The sequence below is a fragment of the Suricata suricatta genome, chromosome 3 (assembly GCF_006229205.1).
Source record: "Suricata suricatta isolate VVHF042 chromosome 3, meerkat_22Aug2017_6uvM2_HiC, whole genome shotgun sequence".
Taxonomy (NCBI): Eukaryota; Metazoa; Chordata; class Mammalia; order Carnivora; family Herpestidae; genus Suricata; species Suricata suricatta.
This window is the reverse complement of record NC_043702.1, coordinates 75,090,611-75,111,325: the sequence shown is the minus strand read 5'-3', so window position 1 is coordinate 75,111,325 and position 20,715 is coordinate 75,090,611. Positions and strand designations below refer to the sequence as shown.

Here is a 20,715-nt window from a genome sequence, read left to right as displayed (position 1 = left end):
GTAAGTAAAGAGCATGGTTGTTGTGAAGTGTGGAGGGGAGGGCATGAACAGCACAAACTCAGTCATGAACTAATTAAATCACTCAAGATGATCATAAAAAGACCAGTCTGGGATCAAATTAGATAGTGTGAAGACATGCAGCTCAGAATCATGCAATGAAATATATACTATGAGAGTCTTGAAAGTTAAACTGAAATCTAGACAGGTATACTAGAGGTTCTTGGGCAAGGAGACAGCAGGCTGAAATCTAAAAGAATTTGAGGAGGCAGGTTTAAGCAAAAGTAAACAAAAACAAAACAAGCCAAATAACAACAACAAAACCAAAAAAACCCTAAAAGTTAAGAGCATGTTGGGCATGGGAGAGTAACTACTGGGGGTCCAGATGGCAGCAGGAATAAACTTAAGATCTATTAAAGCCTGTCTTACTCAATTTAAGAACAAGGAAAGAAAACTAATTAGTAAAAAGCAATTATTCACTTATCAATTTACTGAAGAGACCAAAAAGTAATGAATAATTAGAATTAGGGAAGCACTACTAGAAGTATTTTGTTTTTATTCCCACATTAACCCGTATCTCATACATATTACCTACTCTTATCAAATGATCTGAATTTAACCATAGGTTGTTAGAGCTGAAAGAGTTAAGTCTTTTTACTCTACTTTCTCATTAAGAGAAAAATAAAAAATTTAAAAAAAAGAAAAGAAATCCTGCCAGAAAGACTCTCTTAGGCTTTTGGTGAAGGCAAAATCACCCATCATAAAGGAAGGACTTGATGTACTTTGTGTACAAAGAACAAAAATGAGTAAGATATGAAAACTTTGAAAAGCAAAACATTACTTACTATATAAGTGGAAGATGGCCTCACATATAATATCTACTGCAAATTTTTGAGTACTGCCACCAAGCAGGGGAATTACTTACAATGGTTTTTTAACCAGTGATAAACCATTATTTAATTTCCATATTATTTAAAGGTTATACAACTTTCAAGGTCCCTTCCAGCTGCTAAGATTCTATAATCCTGTAAGAGCAGGACAACTTTTCCATATGAAGTTAACATACAGGAAGAGGCAAATTTAACCTATACAACAGATAACTGATATAAATATGTAAGAAATACACTTTTCAATAGTAATAGATTTAGCCTGAATTCTAAAAAGGGCATTGTAGGTTATCTCCTGAATAAAAACATACAAACATACAAACAAGAAACTCTTCAAAACTCTTTAAGTGCTTTAAGACCTCTGGCTTCCATACGTGGTTATTCTGTCCAGTCTGCAAAGTATTCTACAAGCAAGTTTTAAAATTTCATGTCATGTTCACCAACACCCCAAAGACCAGAATCATTTAGCAAATAAGACTGGCACCAATTTTTATCTTCAGCTGGTCCCAGAATGAGATATTAATGTGAACTAGGCAATACACATGAAGGTTCCATAACCTTCAGTCCCAAAGACTAAATCTGCAAATTGGCTTTTTAAAATCGAATGGCAGAACCCTACCAACTTTGTGTCACCACAGTGAACTATGTAGGTACCCTACTGTTTTTCATTATCTTCTGACCATTAATATCTCTGAGAGTGGGTAGACAGAAGAGATGACATGCAGAAAAAAAAAAACAATTTTGCTAATTAGCAGCTCTTATTTTTAAGTTAGTTGTTTACAGGGCTTTAAATTAGATTTCAAGATTCCTTGAGAATCTAAATTATCTATGCCCTCCCAGTCTGTTACCAAAGCTAAAATAAGAATTAGTTTTTCTAATTTGGGTCCCACAGAAGTTAGATATTAAGAAGAAAAAAAGAAACAATCTAATTTTAAGGAAAAACAATGGGGTTTCTCTTGGGACCCCCAAGCTGGACTCTTAAGTCATCCATTCATTCCTGATCCTCACAGAAACCAAGAGGGAGACAGACTTTTAAACTTCTAAATATTCAAGTACACTTACAGATACATGGCATACACTGGTTCAGGAAAAAGGAACACCAACAGGTAAAATTCAGAGGATTTGAACAGATGTGTTCCAAATAACAAGTAACCTTACTAGGAAGATGGTCACTGATACAGCTAAAGAGAAAGGGCCATAAAGCAAACTGTGACCAGCTTATATCAATGAGATACACAAAAGTACTTAAAAAAAAAAATAAAGTCTGCATTTTACTAGAAATGACTAGCTGGAGTCTTGGTTTGGTAGTGCAATAGCACCGTTATAGCAAGGGTAAGCAGGTCAATCCCTTGCAAAACTTACCTTGATTGGCCCAATGGAAACAGAAGGCCCCAGAAAAGAGAGAAGCATCTGGCAGTAGCAAATTGTTTTATTTTATCTTTCTGTGGAAAGAAACTAATTTTAAATAAGAACCAGAGCATTTAAAGAATAAATATTTTTTAAAGCTCATTATCTAGTTAGAGCAGCTCTACTAAGAAAACCAGAAGAGCTCCTTGCTGCTTAGAGATGGAGAGAAACAGAAGAGAATCAGAGTTGTTTCTCCATCACCTAAGGGAGTTTTAAAACTTGTGTTATTCTAGAATCACAGAATAAATGGTTCTTTTATTAAAAAACAAACAAACAAACAAACAAACAAAAGCCCTACCAGCAGAATCTTTTGGGCCTGGAATCTTTGAGTAAAAATTTTTATACAAAATTAAGGGTTATATTCCAAATAAAATAAAGAAAACCACGTGACATTAAGCCCTTCTACTCCTAAGGTTAAGTTAAAAAGAGAAAGACACAGAGCAATCTCCTTTCTCCACTACAATTTCACCAATAGATTAAAATATCAAGGCTCAAGTGATTATTAACATAAACTGTATTAATTAGCAGAAAGACCATACCTAATTGGCTTTCCAAAATATTTTTAATGATTTATTGATATTCAAACGGAAAGAACTCAGCCAACAAAGAATATAGGTATCACAGAACCTAACGGGGGCATAAAATTAATTCATGGTAACCGAACCTGTTACCCTTCTTGGATGCTTCTCTAGGAACTCAGTTCTCCTGAATTCACCGAGTCAGCATTAAAACCTTTCGATACAAATCACTCCCACAAAATGTCCATTTACAATTTATACTGGAAATGAAAGGGACAGCTCAAAAGCAGGAGTGCAGAAGCAATAAGCATTTAAAACAAAACAAAACCAAACCAAACCGTGTAAGTGGAAAATGAACCACCTATTTGGCACTGTCCTATGATAGATTAAATTAGAGCAGAACCTCCCTATTCTACTCCCAACAGGGGCGGCACGCGCAAACACACAGAAGAGGAAGCTAAACACACAGAAGAGGAAGCTATTTCAAGAATAAACTTTATTCTAAGCCAAGACCTAAGCAACTGATATTTTTAGATTCTATGCATTTACATGGTCCATGGACATAAATTCTGTTGACCTATAAAATATTCACTATTCAAACATTAACTTCAATTCACATAATTGGAAAAAGAAAGTTATTAAACTAGAAAGACTACATACATATATAGCTACTTAAAAAAAGAATTTAACTTTGTTGTTGGTAGAAAATAAATCTTTTATACAACAGGCTTTCCTTACAGTCAAAATTTGATCAGCGTCATCACTCAACATTTGACTTATTTGACAATATTATTTTGGCATAAACTAATCCTCAAACAGTTGCAAGTACTGACCCAGATTTTGAAGTCTTGACACAATGATGCCACAGGCAAAAATAAACAAATAAATACAAAATAAAACAAAAACATTCTTACTTGTCCCATTGGCGGCCCTCCCATAGGGGGCATCATTTGCGGCATCATTCCATGAGGTACAGGAGGCATATTGGCTCTCTGACCCATAGGGTGCATTCCCATTGGGGCATAATGCATGCCAGGGTGCCCCATCTAAAAAATAGAGACAATTTAAAAATTATCAAGTAACAATAAATGCTTCTGATAAATTTGATTTCAACAAACCGGTTATGTGCAGTGGCATATTAGGTCAATGTGGAATTCAATTACTGAGTTAGCTTATACTTTCTTAAACAAATAAAAGCACTATACACCAGTACTTATAATTAACTCGCAACTAACCAAATTACAGAAAATGGAAAGAATTAAAATAACTACCGGACAGCTGGGGTATAGATTTTTTTCTTCTGTTTCGTCTTTTCTTTTTTTTTTTTTTTTAAAGCATATTGCTTTAATCAGTTACTAGCTGGCTTGCTAAACTCAGGAAACATGTATGTGAAAGCCAATTTAAAAACTGCTACGGGTGAAAAACCACAACTTTGTTCTATATCACACAGAAAATGGCTAACTAAGGTCAGAACACAAATTATCTTTAAATTTGCTTTTAAATTGATTTTAAGTTTTAAAATGAGAATTTACCGAATTAACTCAGGTAAGAGCTGGTCTTACCCCAAAAACAAAACAAAAAAACCACACACAGTATGTGTACCCATGGGCACTTAACGACTAACATATAAACATATTATTTTCTAACAATCTTTAACACAAGTAGAATTACTTCTGCTAAAAGAAAAAATATTTTCAAAGACTAAGATCCGTCATTCACAGACCCTTAAAACAAACAACTAATACATCCACTGTAATTCGCTTTTAAAAGACAACTATTTCTTTACTTGTGTGTCCATTGTTCCAGGTCTTAAAAACAGGTAGTTATCCGCTGCCAATTTTCCAAGCTGTACCCACGGCAGACACCACGACTGCTGGCGAAAGCAGCTTTTACCAGCCTCTCTTAAAATCTACAAAATCAAGTCTCCGCCTCCCCCTTCCTGCTACAGCGGGCCTACCTTTCCAAGAGGCTCACCGCGCCCAAGGCCCAGCACCTCCACCGCGCATCTGTCTAGGCCAATGGGAACTTCCAGGGACCCCCATCCTTCCCTTTGTGCATCCCCGCTCTCCAATGCTCTCCCTCGTTACATATCCCACCATCTCGAGCTCTTCCTCCGTCCGCTCTCATCTTCTTCTCCTTCTGGAAAAAGCTTCCTGCCTGACTCCGTTTTTCATTGTGCCGCTTTCCCCCTGCTCCACCGATCCCTTACCGAGGGCCGTCTCCTCAGGAAGCCGTCAGCAGAGACCCAAGAGCTGGAGCAGAGGCTTGAGCCGGACAATCTCCGCTCCCCGTCCCCGGGACCCCGCGAAGGAGGATGGCTCTCCATTTCACTCACCATGAGGCCTCCACGCTCAGCTCCCGTCCCCGGCCTCATCGTAGGGCTCAGACTGCTCCGCCGGCGGCCACTGCCGCTACACATACCAACAAGAAGCGATCTGAGTGGCTGGCGCCCGCTGGGGCCAAAGGTTAAAGGCTGCCCTGCACTACGGGGCGGGATCAGCGGGGCCAATAAACTGACAGGCTTCCCCGCTGTCAAATCAGAGTGCGCTGTCGACACGCAGCTCTTCGGCGATTCGCCCCCAGCATCAGCCTCACTCGGCGTCGCCTGCATGGGGGGGGGGGAGGAGGATGGAGGAAGTTTCTGCGTCTCCTCCGGGAAAACTCCACCAACTTTCCCCGGGGAAGAGAAGACCACCTTGTCCCAGCTTCCCGAGCTTAGACCACCTCACCCCTTAGGGGGTGAGGCAGTGGGGGCCTGCCACATTCACCCACTCCGCCCGAGTTACGTACGCCCCACAAACCTGAGGCTGCCCGGGGTGGGGTAGGGTGGGATGGGGGTTGGGTAAGCAGCGTCTAGCGTTAGTGGTGGCCGGGGACAGGCGCGCGCAGGGGCGCGCGCGGTGCTCGAGGCGGAGGGGGGGCGGGGAAGAGGAAAGGAAGGGGGCTCCTTAGAAGAGGGTTAAAGCTCCATACGCACCAGCAGCTGAGCCCGCGCCGGGGCGGAGGGGGCGGGAGGGAGGCATGTAGAGCAGCGTGGAGGGAAGTTTTGATAGGGGCGGGGAGAACAATGCAAGAGAAAAAGAGGGAAGGGCAGTTAGGAAGAAGGGAGGGCGTTTGGGCTGTGAGCTGCCGTTAAAGAGGGAAGCCAGAGAAGAGTAGGTGCGTCCAGCGGGAGAAGGGAGAAAGCTAATCCGTTCGGAAATGTGAATCAGAGGGGTACGGGCGGGCGCTAGGACCGGGCGTCGAGAAGATGCAGCTTTGGGGCTGCCCGGGCGCGCGCCTACCTAGAGGTGACGCGACGGTGGCGGAGGGCTCTGGCCCAGACGAAGCACTGCAGGGAGCGAAGACTTTGGCTAACCTCGTCCTCCGCTCTCCTCTCCCTGCGCGCTTCCCTGCTTCCCTTCCTTCCTACTGCCCGGAGATCGTGCTCTGATCACAGAGCACCCACCCTTTCCTTAGGTTCCACAGCACTTTCTCCGCCCCACTGTGCACTCCCGGACACCCCTGCGGGTCAGTGTCGGGTGGTGGAGGCTGTGGGGAGGGCTGACCGCTGATTGGCTGCTGCGAGGGCGGGGCGGGGAGGGTGGAAGTCTCTCGACGTCCGCTGGCCTTCTCGTTTTTCCCGCCATGTCGTTTGTAGAGAGCGGGCGGCGCTCGGCTCCTCTGCGGCGACGCTTCGGCACCCCTGTTCCGTTTGCCCGGCCGGCGTTTTCCGCCTTCTCTCAGGGGGACAGTTGGGGTGAAGGTGAAGGGGACGAGGAGGACGGATGCAACCAAGTGGCCCGCGACCTGCGGGCGGAGTTTTCGGCCGGGGCGTTGTCGGAGCCTAGAAAGGGCTCGCTACTCCAGCGGGACCGGGACGGGTCGCCGGTTCTGCCCGATAAGCGCAATGGCATTTTCTCAGCGGTTGCGGGCGGCCGAACCCAGGCTCGGCGGTGGCCTGTCCAGGTCCTCTCAATTATCTGTTCCCTGCTGTTCGCCATCCTCCTCGCCTTCCTCCTCGCCATCACCTACTTGATCGTAAAAGGTACTGAAGCTCGGCCTTGAAAGTCTCTCCAGCGTAAAGTTGAAGGCCTTTGCCTTCCGTCTCTGTCCTCCCCATCAGAGGCCAGCAAGCGGGTAGCGGCTTTCACCAGTCCTCATTGGCACCTTTCTTTGGTCTTCCTCTATTTTTTTTCTTAAGGGTGGCAGACCTCGGTCCAGGCTTAGGAGACCCATTATAAGGAAGGGTCTTGATTAAATGGGTACTCTTGAATAAACAATCGAGTCAGTGAACACTTGCGGTGAAATGTTGGCAAAATTAAGCAGTATGTAGGACAACAATCATTAAAAGACGGTGAAAAGTGTGCGATTAAAATGGACTGACCATATTCAAAGACTTGTTTTAATCCACAAGTGGTTATTGTGCTATCCATTGGTTCTTTGTACACTCACCGCATTCCTGAAAGACCAGGATTTCCACCCCACAGCCTAAAATTCTACTTTTATAGATGAAATAATTAGCTCTCTTGATTTTGTGTTAGGTTTTCAACCGAGTGGAAAGTTACAGGAGCTAGGTCATCTATTATTTTTCTGATTATTTGTTTTTCTTGTGTCTGAAGTTTAAATATTGGCCCAATCATAAGAAACAGATGTGCCATGAAAGATTTTTCAAAATTTATTTAGTTGTATTATATAGCTGGATTATTTCATATTACAATGGAAAGAAAGAATCAGGCCGAAGTTTAAATGTCAGTTCTTACTGTGTGTGACTTTGGCCAAGGTATTGACAAAGAAAAGTTAAAACCAAAGCACTTGAGTTCTATGAGGAGCACCCAGCATGTTGTCACCCAAGTATTAGTTTTCCTTCACTTAACAGTTAAATCGGCTTAACTCCAGTTTTGATTTTTCCTTGTCTCTTCCAAGCCCTTTATTGGGCTGCAGATGGCATCTAACAATTTACGCTTGATTTTCATACACAAGACAGATTGGCAAGTTAACATGAACCTCTTTATACAATGGTACTGGGTGTAAACTGTCAATATTAAATGTGTGGGTGCCAGTGTTTCATTCCTCTTTCCTCTTTTTTCACTGAAACTCTGAGTTTTGTAGCTTATTTCTCTTATGCTGTGAGAGATTCCCTTTATATTATAAAGTCACAAAACTTGGTAAGTGGAGTCCATTGTGGAAGACATTGAGTTGTGCTTATTTTTGAGAATGAAAGGAACTTAATATGCTGTGTAATTTGTGTTACATAGAATATTTTCAGGGGCATCTGGCTGGCTCATTTGGGAGAGCATGATCCCGAGGTTTTGAGTTCAAGCCCTATATGGGGTATAAAGATTACTTAAATATATACATACATTAAAAAATATATTTTCACAGTTACATTAAGAAGTTGACTCAGATATCCTTTTTGCTTACGGAAGGTCACGCAGCTGATAAATGGAATCAGAACTTAGACCCAGCTGATTATGACTCCCGAGCACTGTCCACAACTCCACAGTATCTTCCTAGCCTTTGAGGTACTCTTCAAGTGTAAAATCATCTTTTTTACACAAGCCGCCTTTTTTTTTTTCTTTTGTATTTTACAGAGTTACATGCTGAGAATTTGAAGACTGAAGACGTAGACACTGGGCTATTAGGTATAGACCAATTGTTCCTTGATTTGTTTTTGACTTCATTTTTATTTTTCCAGAACATGTTTAAACTATACAGAATTTTAGATAAAATGCTTAATATACTTCCTTGTGCAATTCAGTGTTAATTTTTTTCATTTTCGTCTGTGTGTGGCAAATTTTGTTAGATTTTCTTTTTATGTATGTTTGGTGTGTGTATACACTACCCACATTGGGAATACAATTTGAATACAATTATATGTGATGAAGACCCAAAGACTATTTAACATTTTCTAGTTACCTCCTGGAAAAGTCTCTCTATACTTCTTCATAGGAATTAAAAACAAACAAGCTACAAACTAAGCAAAGATGACATTGTAAGGAGACCTCAGGAGAAATTTCAATTCAAATCTCCTTATAAAATAAGCAGCTTGTTTTTTAAAAACGTGTAAAAAGCATTGGGCATATGTGTACAGGTTAATGATGACTAAGAGACTTGAGTTTTTATGCAATGTCTATAGAATGCTATAGAATACAAATTACTAATGAAAAATATGAGGGTTATTTATCTTGTATTTATTTCTTTCTGCCAAAATGGTTTTGAAATGTTTAGAACTTTACCTGTTTAGTGTGTTTTACTCCTGTTTGCTGTAATTTATTTGATTGATCAGTCTGAATTGGACAGAAAAAATGGTTGAGATCCTATCCTGCATGTTACCTCCCTTCCAGTTTTCACTATTTAATCTACATCTGCAAGGCTAATGCCTTCACAATGATACAAAATAGAATCTGCCTGATTTTGCAGAAGGGAAACCTTTATCTTCAAATTATAGAAACAAATTAGTTGCTAGATGTCCCTTGAAAATTTGTCTGTTGTCTTCTCAACTTCTTGCATGAGAAAATGTACTTTATGGTGACTCATTTTAACAGTGTATGTTATATAACAACCACAGTTTAAAAACAACCAAAGGGGCACCTGGGTGGCTCAGTCGGTTAAGCCTCCGACTTCGGCTCAGGTCAGATCTCACGTTCGTGGGTTCAAGCCCCGCGTCAGGCTCTGTGCTGACAGCTAGCTCAGAGCCTGGAGCCTGCTTCTGGTTCTGTGTCTCCTTCTCTCTTTGCCCCTCCCCCTCTCATGCTCTGTCTCTCTCTGTATCAAAAATAAATAAAACATTAAAAAAAAATAAAAACAACCAAGATTATAAGGATTTTCATAGCATTTATTGATCTATCAACTCAATACAATAAAAACAGAATCTTAAGACCAAAGCATGAATTCTCAGTTATTTAAAAATTGACAAAATTTCATAGGGTACCTGGGTGGCTCAGTCAGTTAAGCGTTCAATCAGCTCAGGTCATGATCTCACAGTTCCTGAGCTTCAGCCTCACATTGGGCTCTGTACTTAGAGCTCAGAGCCTGGAGCCTGCTTTAGATTCTGTGTCTTCCTTGCTTTCTGCCCCTCCCCTGCTTGTGCTCTGTCTCTTTCTCTCTCTCAAAAATAAGTAAATGAAAATAATTTTTTTTAACTTGACAAGATTTCATTCACATTTATGAAAAACATAGATGGCACTTGTCATCTGAAGGAATAGCTTGTTCAGTATCAAAAGGATATAATATGGCTTTGTCATTGCCCTACTTCCAGTTAGTCTGGTATTGCTTTTAAATGTGCCTGATACTGAGTATTGTGATAGTATATATGAAGATCATTAAGTCTTTGGTAATGTAATGAATAAACTTTGGAGATTCAGGAACAGTCTCAGGAATGAAGGGAGAAACTGCTATATCTTTTCTTTTTTTTAATGTTTGATTATTTTTGAGAGAAAGAGAAAAACATGAGTGGGGGAGGGGCAGAGAGAAAGGGAGACACGGAATCAGGCAGGCTCCAGGTTCTGTGCTGTCAGCACAAAGCCTGACATTGGGCTCTAACCTCTGAGCCTTGCGGCATGAGATCATGACTTGAGCTGAAGTCGGATACTTAACCACCCAGGTGCCCCAGAAACTGCTGCATCTTTATGGCCAAGAAAAACCCCACTAAACAATTATGCCAAAACAAAAATCCTTATTTTGAACCAGTGCTTCAGCAGTCAAATGGAGAATATACTCAGCATTACCTAATGGACTAATTCAGTTTCCTAAGGATAATTTTAAAGTAAGCATAATTGTCTTTGTAACAAGAATTCACTGTAACATGTAATAGAAAATTCTCTTTCTGAAGAAAGAGAATAAGATTCTTAAAAACCTGTCTCTTCTAGAGAAGCAGTGCCAGGATGATTAAACGCTTAGAAAGTTGAGGGTACTGAGATAACACTTGCCCTTACATTGTTCTAAGCTGGAATTCTCTTCCTTTGGAAGAAAAATGGAACATTACATCTTTACAGAATAATGTTTTGGGTTGACTACTAGTCTCTGGTTGAAAGTCCAATTGAGACAGCTGATAGGTAAAAATAGGCCAGTGTTTTTCAAATTTTTACTTGCATTCAAATCAACCTTGAGTTGATTAGCTTAGATATGAAGGATTGTTGTATTAGCTTATCCCTGAAGTAATGCCTGTGGAATTACATCCTTACCTATTTGCAAATGATATAAAAGTTTTCACATAAAGAAACAATCTTTGGGGCGCCTGGTTGGCTCAGTCCCTTAAGCGTCTGACGTTGGCTCAGGTCATGATTTTGCAGCTCTCGAGTTCAAGCCCTCCATCAGGTTCTGTGCTGACAGCTCGGAGCCTGGAGCCTGCTTTGGATTCTGCTCGCTCTCTCTCTCTCTCTCTCTCTCTCTCTCAAAAATAAATAAACATTTTAAAAAGTTTTTAAAAAACAACAATCTTTAATAAAAACTGTTGAATTTATCCATTACTTACAGACAAAGCAGAATGCAGCCTTTTCAAGTCATACTGATTTTGTTGTATTATATTTAGTTTGCCATGTTTGCTAGGAACCTCATAGCTAAACATAATGTTTGATTTTTTATGTATTGCCCTTTGTTTTGTTGTAATTATTATTGTCCATACATGTTATCTTTAGATTTCAGTGATTCCTATTTAAATTTTATTGCTAACTGCCTCAATTCTATGAAAATCAGCTGGTTTTTAGAAACAAATAATGTAAGCATAGTAACTACTCTGTGATGAAACCATTCTCTTTAGACTTACTAATGAAAATTTTGCACACTGCAGATTTTTAAAAACTTTAAATGTTTATTTTTGAGAGAGCGCGCGTGTGCGCAAAGGAAGAAGCAGCAGAGGGAGAGAGAGAATCTGAAGCAGGCATGAGGCTCTGAACTGTCAACACAGAGCCCCAAGGAGGGCTTTGAACTCAAGAAACATGAGATCATGACCTGAGTAGAAGTTGGACGCCTAACCCACTGAACCACCCAGGCGCCCTTGCAAAGTTTTGTATTGCAATTTAGGCGTACTCCAAGATTGGGAAAGCTCATTAAGAGCAGATTTTAGCAGCAGTTCTCCTTTTACTGTGTGTAATAATCACCTAGACTTTGTTTTAAAAGTACCTCTAGATTTTGTTTCTACTTCTGATGTCTGAGAATCTTCACTTATAACAGGTGATTTTGCTGTACTGCCATTAGAGAAATAATTTTGCAGGGCAAGAATCTAATTTTTTTAAAGTGTGGTTTTTTTGTTTTTGTTTTTAAAGCTTGTATTTAAAAATTTTTTAAATGTTTTTATTTATTTTAGAGAGAGAGAGACACACACACACACACACACACACACACACACACACACACAGAGTGTGAGCAGGGGAGGCACAGAGAGGGAGAGGGAGAGGGAGACAGAATCTGAAGCAGGCTCCCAGCTCCTAGCTGTCAGCACAGAGCCTGATGCAGGGCTCGAACCCATGAACCACAAGATCATGACCTGAGCTGAAGTCGGACACTTAACCGACTGAGCCACCCAGGCGCCCCAAATATTGTATTTTTAAGTAATCTCTATACTCAGTATGGAGCTTGAGTCTACAACCCAAAGATCAAGAGTCGCATCCTCTACCAGCTGAACCAGCCAGGTGCCTCTAGAAGTGTGCTGAAGAGCAGTTAAAAGCCCTTGCAAGGTGACTGGTAACAGATTAATAGATAATATATAAGAACAAACACCTTGTAAGAAAAGTAACTTTGGATCTCAGACACTGTCATTCTCTTGCCATCTTTGTCTGAAAGAAATCTTCATGGGAAACCCTGCAGATTTTTTAAATTTACGGAACCCTTATCTACTCAATCAAAGTTAAAGTCACTTAATTGGCTGCATGCTTTAATGTTCAATATAACATTAAAGTCCCATTTTTCTATTTTCATGAGCAGTTTTATTTGTAAAAATTGATATTTTGTGACTTTAATTCTTTCTTGGAGCATCTTCCAGAGACTAAAGAGAAAACTGAGTTACATTTTTGATAAAATAAAGCTTATTGAATCTTGAAATTACCATGTTGGTCTTTTGGGTCCTTTTATAAATCTAAGATACTTAATGAAATTTTAGTGATCTTTTCTATATCTCAAAACAATTTGCTATTTCATTATATTAGGGATAATCTTAATAGTACTTATCTGTTACTTTTTAACTTTGCTAAAAATAAATGATGATGGAATCCTGTAGAGCAAACGATAGCCTGGAGACCAATCTGACCTACCTGTTTTTTGTAAATTAAATTTTATTATAGCCTGGCTTTACCATTTCTTTACACATTATGGCTGCTTTTATGATACAATAGCAGAGTTTAGTAGTTGTGACAGACCTTATGGCAAGTAAAACTCAAGACACTATCTGACCCTTTTCAAAAAAAATACAGTATTCTCATCCAGTTAGTCATTCAAAAGAAACAATTTCAGGCAAGAACATAAACCATCCTCTTTGGTAAATGATGTTTATTTTTCATATTTTGTGGTATTTCTCTGTGCTAGCTTATTTCCTAGTGTTTGTAAATGGACAGATGCTGAAGGCAGCTATGTATAAAAAGGTGATTGGAACGAAATTTAAAAAATTCACTGGGTTGATCATTCAAATTGTTCATAAATCTAAAAATGAAAATATTTTGCAAATTATGGAGTAAAGGAGATCGTTGTCCTCTCTTTGCTATGTGTTTTGTGTGTTTTGGGGACACAAGTGCAAAAAGAAATAGCAAAACTAATGATAAGCTGTAACCACCTAAAGGTGTATCTGAAGTCTGGAATCAGTATTTATAAGATTATTAGGTTCTAGATTTCATGCATTTGGTTAGGTAAGCAGTTATTTGCACTCACGAGTTTATGGCCATTTCTAGTGTGTATGTTTTTAATACCAAGGAAATTCAGAATAAAACTTTGGATTTGTTATATTTATAAATTATTAAAATTTCTAAGTTTTTTCGCGGTCTCTTTAGTCTTCTATGAACTGTTCATCAAATGATTTAAAAATAAAGGAAAGAAAAAAAAATAAGGGAAAGGTATGTTGGACCTTAGATGGTTGTAATAACTATTTTCCCTATTATACTGAAGATTATAAGCTTTGAAGAGTAACACAAGTTTAACAGGATTTGCCACGAGTTATACAAAGATGAGCGGTGGATCCATGGGGTTGCATTGTACTCTTCCTCTACTTTTGTGTATGTTTGAAATTGTCCATAATAAAGAAGTTTTCTAAAAGCTTTTATTAACCAGTTATAGTTTTTATAACTTTTAAAATTACCTAAATATTAATTTTAATTTTTAATTTCATAAGTTATAGAAGTAATATGGTCTCGGAAAGAAATTCCAACAATTAAAGCAAAGATTCCCACTTATCTACTTCTATATATTTTCAGATCTTTTTGTATTCATTTATATATATAGGATCATTCAAATGTGGTTTTGTCACTGTCCTAGAAAGAACATAATTACAATCATGCAGCTTTATTAAAATGTCTTGGAAATTATTCTGTTTCAGTATATATAGTTCTACCTCATTCTTTTCATTACTGCACTATAGTATTTCATAGTATACAATTTTACTTAAAAATTTCAAATTGTCAGAAGCTCCAAAACAGGTCTTAGAAATGATAAGTGTGCTGTCACATTTATTCATTCACTGTTTACTTATGGCACAAAGAAGTTTTAAGAAAAATGTGTGTTAACCTAACAGTGTTTTGATAATTTGTTCCCAATATCAGCTCATGGGAGGTGTTTTGTTTGTCTGTTTTTCTGGTTGTTTCTGTTTAATATGCAAACTACTGCATTCACATCTCTGACTTCATAAAGCCTCTGAAAGTAATCCTATCCTTATAAGCCTGAAAGTGCTAAATAAAATTAAAATATTTAAAACATATAATAATCTTTCTTTGTTGGAAGCTTTTATAGAAATAGAGAACTGCCAGCATATTTTTAGACTAGTAAGTACACTTTGAAGCCAAAATCACTTATTTTTAAAAATGAACCAAAACAAAATCCACCATGAGATAAGTGAATATAAAACTCCAGCAAAAAGATGGGAATAGGAATTTTCCACCTATCCCCATCTTTGCTTTAGGTAAAAATATTGAAGCCCAGAGGTTTTAATTGGTGGAAAAGATTAATTTCCATCATTTCATTAACTGATGAAAATTGAACTATAGATAAGAAAGATGTATATATTTACTTAAAGACCTATATCCTTTGATAACACCAGTTCTTCAGGAATTTGTTACAGGTATCCTTGTATAACTCTAGAGTTTACTTACTCGGTGGGATATTACTTGCAACATTGTTTTTAATAGTGGAATAATAAAACTATGCAATAGAATTGTAGCTATGTATACTGATATGAAAGTTCTCCAACATTGTTATGTGAGAAAAGCAAAGTGCAAGACAGTTTTTCTGGTGAGAATCCTATTTGTGGAAAATGGAATCTATACATATTGTATGTTACTTGTACATAACTTGCTCTATATATATACTTACATTGCCTAGAAAATTATAATTTTTAGAAAAGATGCACAACTTAGCTGATTGCTTTTAGGAGTAGAATTGGTGAATTGAGGTAGGAAGACTATCACAATTTTTTATGCTTTTGTACTTTAAAAATTATGTTAACTTGGTAAAATGGGTTTATATAACATTAGTTGTCAAGTTTTTAGCTTCAGGGTTCTGAAGGAAAGGACTTGCTGCAGATTTAGTTGTTGCTAGTTACCAACCTGTGTGTTTTTTCTACTTGTTTATACACAAATGGAGTCATTTTCTGAAGCATTAGTACATTTAGACCACGATACTGCAATGTACTTTTTTAGGCATATCATTGTGAATTGACTTTCGTCAGTGATGTAACTCTTGATGCGTTCAAAGTGAATGTAAAGTAAAGCTCCCCAGGGTGAGGTAAGCACTTAGATTGTGGAATAGTGGTCAGTTTTGAAAATTGAAGAATAGTCTTGTAATAATTTTGATGAGTGTTCTGTTAAAGAACTTGAGTGAAAAGGCTTGATGGGCTTTAGAGAGCCTCACATTTTATTAAACTTTTAATCTGTTGTTTGGGGTCTTTCTTACTTTTTTTTTTTTTTTTTTTTGGTATTTAAGTTTCCATTACTCCACAACAGTCCCCAGATAGTTGATTTTTCATAATTACTGTCTTTGTTCTGCAGACTTTATGTATTATAAGATGTTAAACTTAGAATAAACTTGTCAATTATTTTCTCCCCTTCAGCAGTTCCAAATAATAACAAATAATAGCTATTTGGCAGAATAAATCCTTGATTTGTAGCTGTACATTAAATAATCTTATAGTTTTTATTTTGGTCTTCTATCTCACTGAGTTGGCAGGAGCATTGTACTTCAGTCTTGCTGAGTTTTTGTGTACCCAGTCTCAGACTGGGTTAAGGTTCTAAAGTCTGACATTGTGCCACGACCTTGGGGGCTGGGGGTACAACTACTCTTCAAAACATTTGCTCAAATAAGTTTCTATGAAAACATCTTGTTTTGTGGTCAGGATGGCCCTTCAGATGTACTTTTTTTTTAAAATCTTTTTATTTATTTTTGAGAGAGAGTACTAGCAGGGGAGGAGCAGAGAGAGAGGAAGACACAGAATCAGAAGCAGGCTCCAGGCTCCATGCTGTCATCACAGAGCCTGATGCAGGGCTCTAACTCATGAACCTGGAGTTCATGACCTGAGCCAAAGTCAGACACTTAACCAACTGAGCCACCGAGGCACCCCTCGGATGTAGCACTTTTACAGCCACATGACCATCTGCTGTTTCTGTACCCCACTTAGCGGGGAGGTGTCTGCAGGCTTGGCTCTGGACCCATCTGCCAAGCTACTGTTACAGCTACAATCCCTCTGTGGTGTTGTGTGGCCTCTTCTGGCTCTGCCAGGAAGTCCCAGCAGTACTGTCCTTTCCCTCTGTACACAGCACATGCCGCTTTCTTCAAACCAGGAGAATCTTCCTCACCTGTGCATAGCCCTCACTCTCTTCCCCACTGTTCTGCACAAATGTTTTGTCTATACTTAGTCTATTCATTTGCTGTCTATTCAAGACATTTTGTGTTTGTCTATCCTCCTCTTATATCTATCCTCCTCGTTCCCTTAATCATTTTGCAACATAAAAAACCAAAGAGACACTGGGGCTGTTTTCTTTGTCACATCTTTCTGTGGCAGTGAACACACAGTTCCTTATTTCTTTAAAACGGGGAAAGGAAAGGGAACTAGTGAGAAGAGATTAAGGTTAATCTTTCAAAAATACTTTGCCACAGTATTTCTTAATACTTCATTGCTCTGAGCTTTTCTTTTAGCTGTTTTATGAGACTGTTACTGGACTTTGTATGATTTGTAAACAGTCCAGTGCACATATTTCGTAATTGCTTCTTGCTAAAAGGCATCTTGGTCGTGCCTTTTGTGCAGCCAGGAAATTTGGTAATTCATACATCATTCTCAACTGTAGTCTCCTCAGCGTTTCCTCCCTTCCTATACTACTGAGGCCTGGGACACGGTCATCAGTAGAGGTAGCTTAGTAAACTCTCTTAAGGAGGCAGTTTGAGTATGTATCTAAAAACCTTTAAATTATTCCGTCTATTGTCACTTTGTTTTTTCCCCCCATTCTTTCATTTCTCAACCTTTTCACCCCTTCCTTCAGTTCAGTATAATACCATACTTTTGACTTAAGATTCCAATCTTCCTCTCTGACTGAAAATAAAATTTAGGATCCCAACTCATTTGTAAGTTGTGGGTTAATTTTTGTTCACATACTTAGAAAATTGAATCTGCTTGGGTTAATAATTTCTATAGGAAAGCTATAAAGAGTATACACTGTAAAATTAATTCTTAACGTCAAAAGTCCATAGTATAGAAAGGAAACAATAGTAGGTAATAAAAGATAGCAAGCAGTGATTCATAGAGTTAAATGAAAAATGTCAAGACATTTTAACAGTGAAATATTTTAACTACTTCTGTAGTTGAATTATGTAAAGCTGTAAGCTGTATTAAGTTGAATTTGTACTCTTTTCCACATATTAGATAATTGAAATATCAAATTATTAAAAATGTTCTTTATTTTTAATTATTTATATTTTATTCAATTAGAACGTAAATGTTAAAATATTAAATGATATGACTGCTAGTTATGCTTTAGCATTTTACAGTTTACATGGTTTAGCTTGTACTAAGCTCAAATCTCTTATAATCACATTGCAATTTAGAAGTTCAGAAATACACATGATCTTCTGAACATGAAGATACTAGTTTAATTTGCTTTGGTGTTAATAATTAAAATTTTCTTCCTCTTTTCCCATAAAGGATTCTGGACTCCACTTATAATATCTCTATCTGCCGGATTTGCCTGTTGTAGCTTTTCTTGGACAGTCACTTATTTTGACTCTTTCGAACCAGGAATGTTTCCTCCCACTCCTCTTTCACCTGCCAGGTTCAAGTAAGTATTTCTGTTTTTCTTTTTTAACCCATTCCAACTCTTTTGAAATGCTAAAATATATAGCAGCAAGAGGCTACTTATTTGTAAGGTATGATGTTGAGTTTCCAGGCTCTATAAAATATGGATGACTTTAAGGTTTCCAGATTGGTTCAGCCTTTAGATAAATGGAAACTATTTTAAACTCCTTACCTAGATAATGCATTTTTTTTTAAATGAAATTCAAGAATTGATCTACGAAGTAGGAAATTTTGATAGTTTTTTGTCCTCTTAGGATAGAATTTCATTTATACAGATTAGGAAAGCTAAATTTATATTAGCAATGCAAGAGTTTTACTAGATGCATCTATATAAATGGTCAGATTTATATCAATTTCATAATTTGGATTGGACTTTTCCTCAGATTTTAGTTTTCTGTAGTAATTACCAAGCATTTATGACACGCAATTTATATGTCTAGGTCAGATTAGATGCAATTCATAGTGAAAGAATATTAAATTTCTTTGGTCTGTATTTTCTGTATTTCAAAGACTTTCACGAAATTCAGTTCTAATCTAGTTGATTTATGTCAAGAAAGCTCGGGTTATAAATACTATAAATTTGCAAATACGAGTTTCTAAGATCTCCAGTTTATCCTATAAACTGGAGGGGTTGGGGAAAAGGTGAAGAGAAAATAAACTCTGGTTTAAAATTCATATGTTGTTAGAGTATTATGATCATTATTGTTGCTATTATTGCTATCAGCCGGCACCAGCTTACTTTATGGGCAGTTTATAGAGGTCAAATAAAATCTATTTGAGAAACTCTGTAAATAGGAAGTTTAATACTAATGATATTTATTTATTAAATGCTTATTTTTTGACAGAGAAGGTGGGAGGGCAGACAGAAAGAGAGAGAGAGAGAACAAGAACGTGAGTGGGGAGGGGCAGAGAGAGAAGGGGACAGAGGATTTGAGTTCTGTGCTCTCAGCACAGAGCCCAGTATGGGGCTCAGACTCACAAACCGTGAGATCATGACCTGAGCCAAAGTCGAATGCTTAACCCGGAGCCCCCCAGGTGCCCCTACTACTGGTATTTATTAGTAATTGTTATTACCAGCTTTCTTTATTATTAAACTCGTATTTTCCTATCTTATAAATCTGTCTTTAAAACTTTTGACTTTACTTCAGATGAAATGTGTGGGTGTATCTTAAATATCTTAATAAATTCCTACCTGTATATGAAACATAAATCATAGTTGGCAATAAATTTTGTATGTGTGTGTTCATAATGGATGAGTAATTAATAATTAAATTAAGTTATTCCTAATAGTGCAATGCCATCCCATAGTTTATATGACTACCATTTAGTTGCAAAGTTTATTTTTCTGTGTGATATTGTATTCAATTCAAAGTCATATTCTTGATGCTTGATGACATTCATTACTTGGTAACAAGAAGTATGCATTTAATGTTAATATGCAACTCTTTCATAAGCCACCAAAAAACTAATCCACCAAAAGACATAATCTTATTTATTCCTTTATATTCCTTTATATCTCACTTCTCTCCTAATTTCCAGCCTTACATTTCTAGCTATTTAATAGATTTGCAGCCTGAATATTAGAAAGCACCTTGCACTTAAAATTATTAAGACTCTAGCCTGTCTTTTAAAGACATCAGTGTCCATCCAGTTATCAAGGCTTAAAACCCGTATTCACTGTATTTATCCTTTGCCAGGTCTAGTCATTCCTGCTTTTTGAAATGTTACTGGAATACTTTGACTTTGCACCCTCAGTGTTTTTGCCCTTTGTAAGGCTTGGGCAGTGACCTTCACTCCTTGGTCTCCTCTACTCCAAGCTTTCACTCTTCAGATTCATCGATATAGTGTTACCTCTTTAAAAACAGATCTCTGTCACAGCTCTAACCTTGCTTAAAAGTCCGGTGGCTTTCCCCTTGCCTTCAGGATGATGTCCAACTCCCAGGTGCAGCATAACAGTTCTTCCCCAAGCGATCCTTCCTTACTTTTCTAACTTTATCTTCAGCTGTTTCTCCAGTGCACCCTGTTCTATAGCCACATATCAGATTACCCTGGCATTCCCTGAATAAATTGTACTTTTGAGGTGCCATGATTTTACTCTTACTTTTTTCTCTTGCTGGAATATTATTTTCCCTCACAGATTCTCTTTTATGCATACAAGAATTCATAGGCCTAATAGATGATAGAAGCTTTTGGAGTTACAGAAAATCATTTCAGTGTTCTCTGAAATACCTGGAATGCTGTGAGCATTTAACTAATTTCTTAAAAATTATCTTTACCTTTTTTATTAAACTAGAGCCAGTAGCGATAGACCTCAGTTTTTAGTGTTATTAATCATTTGATTTTAATATGAGATAGTGTCAGATTAGAGACTTAGATTGTGTGTTTGTTAATACAGTTCTAAAGCCAGTTTTGAAATATACATTGTATGTACATGTGTATAAATTCTTTT

General features: G+C 37.9%; 2 protein-coding genes across 18 annotated transcripts in view; one reads left to right on the top strand and one right to left on the bottom strand.

The window, feature by feature from the left end:
- PRPF40A (pre-mRNA processing factor 40 homolog A) overlaps positions 1-5,856 on the bottom strand; it is a 52,770-nt gene extending 46,914 nt beyond the window's left edge. For 4 of the 11 annotated variants that reach the window (XM_029934566.1, XM_029934568.1, XM_029934571.1 and 1 more), the window contains exons 1-2: positions 5,145-5,228; positions 3,724-3,855 (exon numbers count right to left, since the gene is read on the bottom strand). In XM_029934566.1, the coding sequence (XP_029790426.1) occupies positions 3,724-3,855; positions 5,145-5,228 (216 nt within the window). Of the gene's footprint in view, positions 1-3,723; positions 3,856-5,018; positions 5,415-5,610; positions 5,635-5,786 lie in introns of those variants that run through there. The other 7 variants (XM_029934563.1, XM_029934565.1, XM_029934573.1 and 4 more) reach the window with 6 other exon arrangements.
- A 544-nt stretch (positions 5,857-6,400) lies between these two features.
- Positions 6,401-20,715, top strand: part of ARL6IP6 (ADP ribosylation factor like GTPase 6 interacting protein 6) — a 270,193-nt gene continuing 255,878 nt past the window's right edge. For all 7 annotated transcript variants that reach the window (XM_029934577.1, XM_029934575.1, XM_029934579.1 and 4 more), the window contains exons 1-3: positions 6,401-6,836; positions 8,383-8,433; positions 18,117-18,249. In XM_029934577.1, coding sequence (XP_029790437.1) covers positions 6,437-6,836; positions 8,383-8,433; positions 18,117-18,249 — 584 coding nt within the window. In that variant the 5' untranslated portion in view covers positions 6,401-6,436. The remainder of the gene's footprint in view (positions 6,837-8,382; positions 8,434-18,116; positions 18,250-20,715) is intronic.